Genomic DNA, 14,146 nt, shown 5'->3' on the forward strand with positions numbered 1-14,146 from the left:
TGGCATGAATGAATCATATTTTAAAATTAGGAAGCAGGTATGGTTACCATAAACTGCCTTTCCCATGTTGCTTTCTTCATCAGAAAGCACCACTACCGGTTTATAAACTGGTTTATACGGGTTAATACTGACTATTTCAGACATGATGATGGCCCTCCACTAGCCTACTCCCAGGCCGCAAGACAACATGAATTGTGCACACAATGATGTAACCCATGACCTTGACTTCATTGACTAGCTGTTTCATACCTGAGAGCCAAGGCTTAGATCAAATGGTAACTAAGTGCAGTGGGCTACAAAGAAACAAAAAGACATGAAAATAGGAAGGAGATTTGTTAGAAAGCATGGGTTTGGAGAGAGGGGAAGGGAATAAGAAAGGAAATGATAGAGAAGAGGATTGAAGTACACTTTCATAGATGCATGTATATATAAGATGAAAAAATAAGTCAAATAAAATGAATTAATTACAGAACTTAAAAAATTATTGAAAAGATGGATGAGTGACCCATTAAAGAAGTGAGGGTATTAGACTGTTTTTTCCTTTTGCAAAAGTCATGGCAACCTCACTGGAAAATCAGGCTCCCTGAAAAGTTGCAGTGTTTCATCAAGTGCAATTCCCTCCAAAAAGTGGGTTGCCTCAGGCATTGATGTGGAGGGACAGCATGGGTCTTTTACTCACACTCCTTCTTTGAAAAATAGTTTGAGAATGACCTGTTCCCACTCTAACATTCTAGGGAGGTTGTTTATTTGTTTGTTTGTTTTGAACTTAAAATGACAGCCAACTAATTAAAAATCCAGACACTGATTACCTTCAAGACCTGGGACAACCATTTAGTTCTGAGGGTTATTTCAGCATCTTCAGAAAGTCCACCAAGCTTCTATTAGATCATTCTTAGATCATTTATTCAGTTATCCCAATTTCTTGTTTAAATATACAACTAAAAATTGGCATAATCTAATCCATACTTAAAATAATTTTTTAACAGTAGCAATCCCATAAGCAGTTTTTAACCTAGGTGGCATAAAGCAAAACAAGTATTTTCCCATAGATGATAATAAATACATTTCCACATATCAAATTACCCCAGAAACAAACGAATGAAAAATGTACCACTGTCTTCCTGAAAACTGGATGGCAGAAGACCAATGGATTTCAGATGCTCAGGGGTAGCTGCAGAAAGTGACATGATTTCCCCAACAGCTTCATGGAACCCTTCATTGGCTCCATTTCTTAGCAGGAAAGGTTGTATGGCATACGCCATGTCGTATTGGATATGTCCCATCTCATGATGGGCTGTCAGGAAGTTGTCCATTGTGACCTTTGTACACATCTTGATTCTGCATAAAAATGGACAAGGTTAACACGAATCTTACTTCGTTTACTTTAATCACTATAGCAGAATTTTGTAGGGGATTGGGCAACATGAAGATTTATTCACCACTGACTTTTTACAATTTGCTTCTTATGAGCCAGTTACAATATAAAGTGAGGGATAGGGCTAAATCCTATTCTTGCGCTCATACACTAATAGAATGATAAACAGCTCTCTGCTACATAATTCTGAGGCGAGTCGTGTGTAAGTGATTGATAAAGGTGACCTACTGCACAACAGTAAGTGAATACAGGCACTGTCTTCTAGAAGCACCATGTATTGCCAGGACAGAGTAGGGGCTAGGCATTTAGAGTTGGGTATAAAGTATAAGTCGTGAAGGTAGACATGATGACCCAAGAAGCAGGAGCAGGGTAGCAAGAAAGAGGGCCAAAGACAAAGCTGTAGGAGGTCCAAGTACCCAAGATTTTGGAAAATATAGACTTGGGATACATAGAGGAAGTGCCATCAGAGACATCATGGAAGTCTGGAAGACCATCACCACATAAAAGTCAATGAGAAATGGTGTTTAAAGACAAGAGGTAAATTGTCTAACTGTGCTGTGATCCAGTGAGAACAGAACTACATTTGGTAAACATGGGGTAGTCCTTCTCCAGTTAATATGCTTATGCCCATTCAGATATGTGAGTGCTATATTTCAAAAGATTTCCAAATGGATTTTCTTATCATTCTGCTGTGTGACCCTTGCACCCTGATAAACAATTATTAAGAACTCACCACTGTTTAAAATGAGGTCAACTTCCTTTATCCATCCTAATACGACCACAAGTTGCTTTCCTAACTTATTTCTCTATATTCTTTTTTTCCAACAATTATAATAACTGTTATGAATTTACTATCTACTGTGTAGATAAGTCTAGACTAGGAAACTTATGAATATGTTCTTATTTTTAAGCCTTAATGGAGGATTTTGACTGATCACCTACGGCCTGCTGCCTATAAAGCTTAACTGGCACATAGCCCCACTCATTTGTTTATAGGTTGCCTGTGGCTGTTTTCATGCTACAACTGTATGAAATTTTGATGGCTCTTTCCTTTTGCTTATACACAGTCATACTCAATGTAATTCTTTGACATAATTTTGGATAATTTTCTAGGCTAATTCCCTAGAGGCAGTGCTGTGGAGACAGATGATAAATATTCAAAAGCCCACAAAAAAGCAATTTTGCAGTTGCTTAATTGCAACAGAGGCTTTCAAAGCCTGTGTCTTTACTATCTTTACAGGAAAAGACTACTGGTCTCTATTCTAATGGGAGTTTGCAGGATCAGTCCTCATTCCCCAAGTAGGTCTACTATCTCTCAGATGCCTGAGTGATATCTATTAAAAATAAAAGCTCAAATGGGAGGTGCCTCAAGGAGGGGTTTTCTTTCCTTTTTAAAAATAGTTTATTTGTTTTTATTTTATGTACATTCATGTTTTGCCTGCATGTATGTCTGTATGAGGGTGTTGGATCTCCTTGAACAGGAGTTACAGACAGTTGTGAGCTGCCATGGGAGTGCTGGGAATTGAACCTGAGTCCTCTGAAAGAGGCTGGAGCCAAATCTCTCTCACAGATTGAATTCTAATCTGCTTTGCCTGTCCCAACCTAGTCCTTCACTTGCCTTTGTCTGAGAGGTCTTCACTTACATAAAATGACCAGTTCAAGCCAAGGAATGAACTCAAGACACAAACTTGCAACCTGTGCATTAGAGTTCTGCTTTATAGATAATGAAACTTTGCTCAAGGTTATCTGCTCATTAGGTGACACACCTAGGATTCCAAAGCCTATGCTCATTCTACCACATCATAAACTCCCACTCTCCTGCATGTTTTTGTTGTTGTTGTTGTTTGTTTGTTCCAGTCTAAACTTGCTGACATAAACTTGCTGACTTCAGCACCCACACCAGGTCCTGCCTCTCTGAACCTGATCCCTCTGTTCTTCCAACCTGATGACAGCCCTGGAGTCCATCCAACTTCTTGTATTTCACGCTCAATTCCTAAGCCACTGTCTACCCTATCTCCAAGTTCAGGAGTGGCCCATTCCTCTTTCTCAACTCCCAATAAATTTCCTGTGTCTCTCTTATGGCAATACTATTGTCTCCCTTTTATTGCAATTTTCTATTCACTTGTCCTGACTCAGAAGAGTGAGAGACAGAGGGGAAAACCAATGTATGAGTCATATGTTCATCTGTCATAGTTCTCATCATGAAACCTTTCCTAACATGGGTGCAACCAACTCTGTGACCATGGGACTCTAATGAACATCCAAATTTTCCAGTGAGGTCTGTTCTCTAAAAGTGCAGTTTGGGACTTGGGGAGGGGCATGCATGAAGAAGAGGGAGGGGAGGAGGAAGGGGCTTATGGGGAGATACAAAATGAATAAAGTGTAATTAATAAAAAATTAAAAAAGTGCAGTTTGGATGCTAGGGATCGTCTTTTCCCAGGTAAAACAAATTTAGTCCTATGGACTCCCAGCCTTCGTTTGCAGATCCTTAGATGATATGCTTCAAGAAGCATAATGAATCCTGCATTCGTTTTCTCCTTGAGTATCTTCACAGTAAGTATCAGCCCAGCTACCTGAAGTCTCCTTGCCCCAGATCCCAAGCTGTGGGGTGACAGACCACCTTCCGGTCATCTCCTGGCTCAGTCAGCATGGACTTTGCCCAGAATCCTTTTGTCATATGAGGAAGACCAACAGAAACAAAGAACTTCTCTGCTTCTTTAAATATCCTGTCAGCATCCCAGCCCTGGGGGAGAAAAAAAAATAAAGAACAATGTTGAATTCCTGTACTATAACAGAAATTCTTTCTGTTGAACACAGATATTGACAGAACTTTCCCAACAGACAGATGGGCTTTTTGAATGTTTATCATATGTCTCCAAAGCACTGCCTCTAGGCAATCAACCTAGAAAATTGTCTGAAATTATGTCAAATAATTACAATGAGTATGTTTTTATATGAGCAAAAAGGAAAAGGCCATCAAAATGATTAGCCAATGAGACTTTTGTAGAATGGAAAATTTGGAGACACCTAAATTATTTTCATATTATAAAAGATAATATTATAAAAAACAATAAAATAATAAGTGAAAAAATAAAATATACAAACCACTTAGTTGGTATTGACCAGTCTTAATGAAGAAAAGGTAACACAAAAAAATGTTAACAACAGACTGAATTATATGTGGGTTTTTGTTTGTTTTTTTTTTTTGTCCTTATTGAGTTTTTGGTGTTACAGACTTTTCCCCATAGCACTTTGAAGAAATGAAAGGGTCTTAAATACATTAGACAAACACGCTGCCTCCAAGCTACATCCTTGATAGTCTTTCTTTATATTCCAAACACAAACAAACAAACAAAAAATGACCCATTTGCTGAAGACTGTTTAACTCAAGCCAGCAGTCATTCATTGAATTTCTTTAGGGGTCAAAACTCCATGTTCAGCTCAGTGGAAAAAAGAAACAATATAGTAGACATGAAGGCATAGGCCTTTGAAACCAAAAAGCCCAGTTGTGACCTAGAAGCCAAGGAGTATCTGATCTTCACCATAGCATCTGAACTCTCAGAATGTTTTGAAACTATATGGAGGCAATCATGGGCATGTGCCACCTGGCAAATTCCTTTAGACCAATCTCTTAGGAGACAACCAAGCCTGCCGAGGCAATGAAGCCTGTCAGGCAAACAATGTTTTTGAGTATTTAATACATGGCACCATGAACCAGTTTTAGATCTAGCAATAAGAAACAGAAGATGAGGGTAAATACCATTATCATCATTATTAATATTATTGAATTTTAAAGGCTTAATATAAAAATATTGGTACCAATTAGCATGACAGTCTTAATTTGAATTCATAGTTTACTGATACACAAGAACATAGAAGTAACATGTTTGGGGGCTATAATATGTTCTCATATACATATACATTATATAATGTTCCAAGTAGGATATGTGTATCTGTTTTCTCATTTACCATTTATTTATGGAAAAAACATTTGATTTCTTGCCTTAGCCTTATCAAAAATACGCAATATATCACCATTATTCGCAGTCACTATTCTGTACAATAGCACACACACAAAAAAATGATAAGCTAGTCTTCCTCCTCCACTCCTTCTTACATTTTTCAGCCTCAGCTAACATCTTTTCTAGTCTCATCTTCTATAAGATGAGCGTTTGCACTCCCATATATAAGTGAGATCATAATATTTGTCTTTGTATGTCTGGCTTACTTCACTTAATATAATACCCTCCAGGTCTATCCATGCTCTTATGAATGACAGGAATTCATTCTTTTATAGTTGAGAAGCATTCCATTGTGTACAGGTGTCACATTCTTGATCTATTTATCCCTACACGGACATTTAATTTGTTTTCATTTCTTGGCTATAATGAACAGCATTCCAACAAATGTAGGAGTATTGCTGGCACTTCAACATACTGACTTCATTTCCTTGAGATATACACTCAGAAATGGGGTTGCTGGATTGCATGGTAGTTGCATTTTTAATTTCTTGAGGAAGTAGCTCTCTGTTTTCTCTAATGACTGTACTAAGTTGCATTTCCAAGTTAATGTGGAAGGATTCTCTTTACATCCTTACCAATACTCCGTGGGTTTATTTATTTTCTCTCTCTCTCTTTTTTAAAATGGCCTTTTAAACTAGAGTGAGGTCATCTTACATTTTGGTTTTGAACTGCATTTTCATGATCATTGATAGCACTGAGCACTTTTATAGAACACTTGACTATTTATGTGCCTTCTTTCAAGAAATATCTGTTGAGGAACACTGCTCATGTTTTAATCTTGATGTATGGAGTTTGGCTGTTGTGTTCCTTATACATTCTAGACCTTACCTCTCATTACATACACTTGTTTTAAATATTTTCTTGTTTTCTCTATGTTGTTTCTCTTCTTGTTTCCTTTGCTGTGCAGAAGCCTTTTATTTTCATGTAATTCTGTCTATTTTAGCTTTTGATTCCTGTGTTTTGGGGGTCTTGCCCCAAAAATTCTTTACCCATTCCAATGTCTGGAATCATTTCCCCTATTTCATTGTCTCAAGTCTCACAACTAAATCTTTTACCTGTGTTGAATTGATTTTTGTAACTGTTAAGAGGCAAAGGTCCTATTGAATTCTTCTATATGTACATCTAATTTTCCCAGGATTGATAGTTACTGAATAGGCTGTCCCTGCTCTAATGTATGATCTTATCACTTTTGTTGAAAATTGGTTGGCTATCAATGTGTGGGTTTGCTTCCAGGCTTTCTATTTTGTTCTAGTGGTCTGTGTGCCCATTTTTGTTTTGTTTTGTTTTTTGAAACAGGGTTTCTCTGTGTTACTCTGGCTGTCCTGGACTTGCTTTGTAGACCAAATTGGCCTGGAACTCCCAGAGGTCTGTCTGTCTCTGTGTCCCAAGTGCTGGGATTGAAGGCATGCACTACCACACCTGGCCCGGTGTGTCTATTTTGAATGTTTCTGCTTTGTAGCATGTTTTGAAGTCAGAGACTGTAACGTCTCTTCCTCTGTTCTTTGTGTTCAGGATTGCTTTGGTTATTAGGGGAGGGTTCTTTTGATGCCATATTATTCTTTACCATCATATTCTTAACTCAAATGAACGAAACAGCGTAGACTGGTAAGCACAGTCTTGAAGAGTAAACAAATAGAAAAACAGAAGTAGAGAGGAAACATTAAAGTTTTGAGTTGAATAGTTAGTTGCCTCTGACTGCCTTTATGACTTCAGGTGAATTATACATCTAAGCCTGTTTTGTATCTGATAGCATGGATCATGGTTTCTCGCCTGACACTTTCAGAGTTAATCTTAGGAAAGCAGAAACTATGTAGTCAGTTTGAAAGGCAGCTAAGCTTACCACTGTACAATATACATGAAGCCACTTCAAAAAGAATAAGGTTTGACATCATGCTGGCCATTTGTTGCTACTCAATAACAAAATGGAATTAGAAGAGCTACAAGGGTTGAGGTTTTGCAACTTTGAGCTTTTAGTCTACTGTAAGTTTTCCCCAGAAGTATGTTACATATGTGAAGATCATCATTGCATTAACAGATGTAACAAGATTAATGAGAAAAATATATTCAGCAAGCATACATAATTAATTATTGTGTGGCAACCTGAGGACACTTTTAGAGGCAAAAGGAAGTTTTAATTCATTCATTCTAATGAGAAACATAGAACTTAATTAAAATTTCAAAACATCTACAATTCTAATATAATTTCATTGATGGAATAGATCACAATACATTATACCAAGATAGTAGAAAATGGGTGATTAAGAGCATTATAATAATATTTCAACAGCAATGATTTTTAATATTTAAAATAAGATGTTCCTGCTCATCATTACTCATAGAGATTACAGACTGATTACTTAGCAACATTGTCTTTGAAAAGTGTGATGCCAATCAGTTGATAAAACCAGGTCATCTCAATTTGTTGTTTGTTTGTTTGTTTGTTTGTTTCAAGACAAGGTTTCTCTGTGTAGCCTTGGCTGTCCTGGACTCACTTTGTAGACCAGGCTGGCCTCAAATGTCATCTCAGTTTTGGATGCTTCACAACAAGATAAATAGAGTTTCTGTTATTGAAGGTACTTAAGATCATTGACATTAGAAACTACTTTTCATAATAATATATAAGAAATAAATTTAACTTAGCTTGGATTTTTATGAACATGATTTCACACACAAGATCAGAACATAAAGATGCATAAATGAAAAATGCAGTTGAAACTTCTTAATGTTTTATGGTTTCTTTTTCTTACCTGCTTCACCATTTCATCAGTAACATCTATGTTTGGTTTCTGTCCATAGGGAACTGTTAAAGGGTACAGATTTGTCCAAAATCTACCCCACATATCACCTGTTTACATAAATAATACATTAATATTTGACAAAAACAACCAAAATACATATCTAATCTTTCATAGTATGTAAGGTTGTCTGGGCAAAACAACCACTCAGTTTTTGTAAACAGTCTAGATTCCGCATTCCCTTTTCACTACTCCTGTTTCTCCTTTTAGTCCTTCACTTATATTAACTTTGTAACATTTCCTTCTCTATCACCTGTAAAATACTAAGTGTACAAGAGATTATGTAGTTAGGCAAAGCTTGCTAGAGAATCTTCAGAGCTTCTTTTATTATGAATTATTATTGGAAGGCACAGTTAAAACTAGACATGGTGGTGCAGCCATCAAGCTTGTGACTTGGGAGGCAGGGAGAGAAGGACTACATGGTGAGAACCTTTCTCAAACAAAGCAGAGCAAAATGAAACATGGAATATTATAGCTACTAAACCTAAGGTTTATAAAAGGCCATCAGGCACACAACAAAATGCTGCAAATGCAAATAAAACTATTAGTAATGACTAGGGCAGGTTCATAAAGGATCATGTAAATTCTTCAGTCAAAAGTTTCTCTTAACTGGTAGGTAAGTTTTACTTTTAAAACCATAATATAAAAAAAAACCCATAATATCACACTAAACTAGATAACTAAGCATCTACAGTGTGAACTTGGATTCAAGGCCAGAAATCCTAAAAGGGAAAATGGATCAAACAAACAATCAAAACTGAAATAGCAAAAGATCAGAACCATGGCACTAAAAATATGGGGCAATACAATTATATGGAGAACACTCCATTGAATTCATTTATTAATAAACAACAAAAATAATTGTGTGTGCATCCATGAGTGCTTGAGCATGGTTGTACATGTGCCACAGCCTACCTGTATAGGGCATGTTGACAATTGTCACAGGACAATTGTCAATTGTTGATTCTTTTTTTCCATCTGCAGATCAAACTGAGATCACCAGATTTGCATGGTAAGCACTTTTATCCACCATCTTTCCAGCCTTATTTTTCAAAACATTCAGTTTAATAGAGATAAATTCCTATACTTATAACTACCTACCACAAAAGTCAAGTATAGTTTAGAGTTAAAGATCAAAAGTGGTCCAAGAAGAAGTATGATAGGACATGTAAAATAAGACTTTCAGCTGAATTAATAAAATGATAGTGTCTAGGGGAAAGCCATGCATGGTACTTATTTTTACCTCTATGTTAGATAAAACCTCATCTGGAATCACGGTTCAGTCCTGAGCATGGCAATTGAAGAGGGTCACAAATAAAGCATAACCAAACGAAAAGAACTAGGATACTAGTATCTTAAGGAGTAGTTAAATATCTATGTAACATATTGAACTTGAAGAAAGAAAAACAGCACATACACGATAATAACCATAATAGTCATTAAACTGTGGTGGAGATAAAATTGTGTGCCAGGTTGTACTGTGTACTATATGATAGTTGTTCGTAGATGTCTGGAAAGTCGCCTTGTTAAATAGGAATTGACTTTTTTTGAGAAATGCCATAGCATGGAAATAAGAGTAATGAAAAGAAGGTACTAAAGAAATGCTGGTTTGGTTTCACATAAAACAGAACTTTTTGATAACTGGTACCAAGCAACATCTGTAGGAAGAGCGAGCCTACCTTAGGAGGAAGAAAGAGTTCACCACAATAGATAGGTTTGATCAAACAGAAAATTACTGAATAATGCCTGCCAGGACATCACAGAGACAATTACTATGTTGTGGTAAGGCTAAAGATCCCCAAAGTTCTTTTATGTGTGTTCTTTCCTGCTGATAGATATGAGGTTTGTCTATAGAAGATGCTAAGTATGCATGGCTAGTTTCAGCAAGATTTATTTACACAGTTTAGCAAAAACTCATAAGGCTTTCCTCTAGGCGGTATCTTTATCTTAGAAACATATCTCTGTTCCCCTCCAGCCCATTGAGTGCTTGTAAATTTGACCATATAGTACTGAAATCCCAGGCTTAGTCAATCAACTTGAATAAACACATTTTAACCTAGAATTCTTTCTCCAGTCCTCTTAAACAGAGAATAGACTTTAGAGACTACATTCATCTTAAATAGATTAGATAATGATTTTAAACAGACCTTCTGCTGAAAAATGTGCTTTTACAAATGTTTCTGTAATGATAGTAATGTTATTTACACATCTTCTCAAATGCTTTAGACTGAGCCTCACTCCAAAAGACAGCTTTAGTCATGGAAATAATCAAAAGGACAAAGAGCACAAAGGACCCCTGTAGTTCCTTACCAAGCAAATGAGCAGGGAGACATCCAGTCGGACTGATGTAGGAAGGGTAGGCATTCATCAGCTTGGTTCTCACATAGGCATGAAGATGTTCATATAATGGTTTAATCTGAAAATCCCAGGAAGAAAGTTTGAGACTAACAATACCCAACTTCAGTTTCCAATACCCAACTCTAGAAATAGGAGCTTCTTCATGCAGGACAGTTTCTTCTCCTCTCAAATATTCTAAAGAGTTTGAGAGCATTCCTTCTTCACAGATATTGACTCTGACTAGCCCCGCTACATAAATCAATACTAGCACTTGGAGGAATGCAAAGCCCCAGAGGAAAGCTGATGCCAGAAAAAAAAAGTTACTGTCTTCTTTTGCCATTAGGACACTTTCTAAAAAGAAAGAGAGATAGAAAGAGAGAGAGGAAGGAAGGAAGGAAGGAAGGAAGGAAGGAAGGAAGGAAGGAAGGAAGGAAGGAAGGAAGGAAGGAAGAAAGAAAGGAAGAAAGGAAGAAAGGAAGAAAGGAAGAAAGGAAATGAGAAAAAGAAAGAAGAAAGAAAGGAGAGAAACAAACATCCTTAGTCAAAGACTGATGAAACAATATTACCAATAGTTGTGAGAAAGGAAGCAAAACGATGATCATTCTACTAAAAAAGGAAGACTAGGCTAAGTCTTCAAGATCTGAAAGACCATTCCTTCTTATAGTCTTTCTATTGATAATTACGGGTCATTGAGGAAAAGAGAGAAGTAGAGCAGTTCTGATTGTTGCCCAGAGTTTTCTCAAAAATATTTTCTAAGAGATGAGGATGTAGATCAGTTAATAAAGTGTTTGCCTAGCATGCACCAAAGCCGAGTTTAATCTCCAGGCCTGTAAAAATCAGGCATGGTGTTGTACACCTGTAATCCCAACAAAGGAGGTGAAGGCAGAAGGGATCAGGAATTCAAGGTCATGCTTACCTTCATAACAAGTTAGAGGCCATACTGGAATGCTTGAAACCCCGTCTCAAAAAAAGCTTTACAAACTCTAATATACTATAATTCTGTGAGAACTAGGAATGGCCATTTTGCATGTTTAAAACAAGAGCCCTTGCTGGGAGTGATAAAACAATCCTTTAATCCTGGCATTTGGGAGGCAGAAATAGTTGGATCTCTGTGAGTTCAAGGACAGCCTGGTCTATAGAGTGAGTTCAAGGACAGGAGGGCTATGTAGAAAAAAAAAAAAGCTACTTTTTAATACAGTATTTTGTTGATGTCCCTGGGAAGCCTGCTTTTTGGAAGAGAGGAATCTGGGGAAGAGAAGAGATGGGGGATGTGGAGAACGGAACTGGGAGAGAGGAGGGAGAAGAAATTGCAGTCAGGATCTAATATATGATAGAAGAATTTAAAAAAGAAAAAATATAGCTCTTGACTATTGGCTATCATGGTCCCTTTCTGTTTATCACCCTGCAGTTTCTTTATTACCTCTGCAAAGGTACGTTCCACATCTTCAATCAACTGGTTTCGGTCATAGTTGTAGCCATCTGCTCCCTCTGCTTCATAATCCCCTCTCCAATAATCCCCATAGTCTTCATAATCTGTTTTGTTTTATTTTTTTAAGAGAAAGAGGGAAGCACAATGGAAATTAAAAAGAGGGAAGTACCGGTTACATGGATGAGTCTTTATGGGAGAATTTTTTTAAAAGATCTTAAGGATTATCTCAATTTTGTTGCCAGTCTAGATGTCAACTCAAAAGTTGCAAATGAAAAACAAGATTTTCTAATTCTGTTAAGTAGCTGTTTTTCATCATTTTCATCATCTTCATTAGGAGTTTAGATCATCTCGTTTAATGAGCACAAAAACACATGTGATATTGTCACCAGCCCATCGTGCTGATTGACTACCTGTGTTTTTAAAATATATTCTATTAATTCCTTGAAATTTTCACATAATGTATTTTATCATATCCATCCCTAACTCCTCTGAGATCAGAGGGTGGGAAGAAATAGATTTTAAGAGCCAGGGGGGAGGGAGGAGCAAAGTGAAGCCAGGATTTGTGGACATGTCAAGACTGCTGTAATCATGGGCTTATAGCAACTGTGGAGTGTGCACTAAGACTTAAACACCCCACTGACTATCATGTAAGCTATGTTTCTTTCTTTGCCATTTTGCTTTCTTCTCTCTATCCTACTCCCAGAGATGGCCTTGGCAGTTTGATCCCCAATAAATCTTTTTCTACCCATTGAGTGGTCTAGTTTGGTAGTTTCTCTATGCCATCACTTAAACTATGTGCAACTTAGAATCGTTTGGCCTATATTTTCCCATTTTCTCCCCTCACCATTGGTAATGGCAATTTTATTATTTTTCTGAATAGTTAGTTGAGCCTTTCACCCTTTAGTTTATATTGAAGTTAGATCAGGTGCTATTTTTCATTCTGTTGCACTAATCGCAATTAGCATACTGCCATCCAGGTCTATCCACACTGTGGCAAATGGCAACTATTTTTAAAGCTAAATACTATTCTATTACATAGTATATCTATCTCTATATAAATATATATCTACACACACACACACACACACACACACACACACACACACGCTTTCTTTATCCATTTGTCTGTTAGTGGACACCTGATTGTTTCCCCATTGTGGCTGCTGTGATGAATGCAGTTATCTGAGTACATGCCCAGAAGAGGAGTTACTAGATTATACAGTAGTTCTATCTGAAATTTCTCTGGAAACCACCAGACCATTTCCATAATGGCTGCACCAATTTACATTCCCACCAAAAGCCAGGTGCTTAGAGTAGTAAAATCACTTGTCCAAAGTTGTACAGCTGGCAAGAGCAAGAAATTTAGTCCTAATTTATAAACTCTTGGTCTCTACTCTCTGCATCCTTATTTTTAAAATGTGCAATTGGTCCATAAGTTTTTATACTTACTTTTTTTGGGGGCCTTAAGTTTTCAGATGCCACCCACTTTATGTCAGACACTATTAGAGTAGTCCTATGTTCCTTTGCAAATTATATGTATAAAAACATACCTCCATTTTTATTAACTATCTAGCCATCAAGAAACATGAGCTTATATTAAAGTATTAGCTAATAAGGTTTGCAAATGTTTCTAGTGATTTTTGTTTTTATATATACATTTTAACATACATACATTGTTAATATATGACCAACAAGATGAGAAAAATAAATATTTAGATGGAAAGATATGTGGAGATTATTAAAATGGATAATAAGCTACTGTCTGAAACTTGCTTAAGGCTTGAGAATATGGGTTTAAGTGACAATGGAAGAAATTAGAATTAACAAATGGGGAAAAATGTTTTCCTTATTTGACCCCAGGGCACAGTGAACTACCAGTCTATGAAGATATTCATAATGATTATTGTTTCAATAGAAGTTAAAAGACATGAAAGTTCCTTCCTATGTTAAGATTCTTAGACTTTCAATGTCAGAAAGTTGAATTTCCACCTGAACTAATTAGATGATGGTGGGTTTTTTCCTGAGCTAGCACCCTGTGGTAGACACACAAATGAACTTTGAGAATGAACTGTGACCAAATGAGGGTTTTTGGTAAGCAGATATTGCCTTTGTCTCTCATTTGATATGTATAATATGATCCCTACTCAGTGCCAACATTCTCTTGGGTACTGTTTGGGGCCTTAGACCC

General features: G+C 36.8%; 1 protein-coding gene across 1 annotated transcript in view; it reads right to left on the reverse strand.

The window, feature by feature from the left end:
* Positions 1–14,146, reverse strand: part of Ace2 (angiotensin converting enzyme 2) — a 49,609-nt gene that overhangs the window by 17,563 nt on the left and 17,900 nt on the right. The window contains exons 6-10 of the mRNA XM_060374524.1: positions 11,950–12,062; positions 10,503–10,608; positions 8,145–8,242; positions 3,949–4,118; positions 1,112–1,338 (exon numbers count right to left, since the gene is read on the reverse strand). Coding sequence (XP_060230507.1) covers positions 1,112–1,338; positions 3,949–4,118; positions 8,145–8,242; positions 10,503–10,608; positions 11,950–12,062 — 714 coding nt within the window. The remainder of the gene's footprint in view (positions 1–1,111; positions 1,339–3,948; positions 4,119–8,144; positions 8,243–10,502; positions 10,609–11,949; positions 12,063–14,146) is intronic.

The sequence above is a fragment of the Meriones unguiculatus genome, chromosome X (genome assembly GCF_030254825.1).
Source record: "Meriones unguiculatus strain TT.TT164.6M chromosome X, Bangor_MerUng_6.1, whole genome shotgun sequence".
NCBI lineage: Eukaryota > Metazoa > Chordata > Mammalia > Rodentia > Muridae > Meriones > Meriones unguiculatus.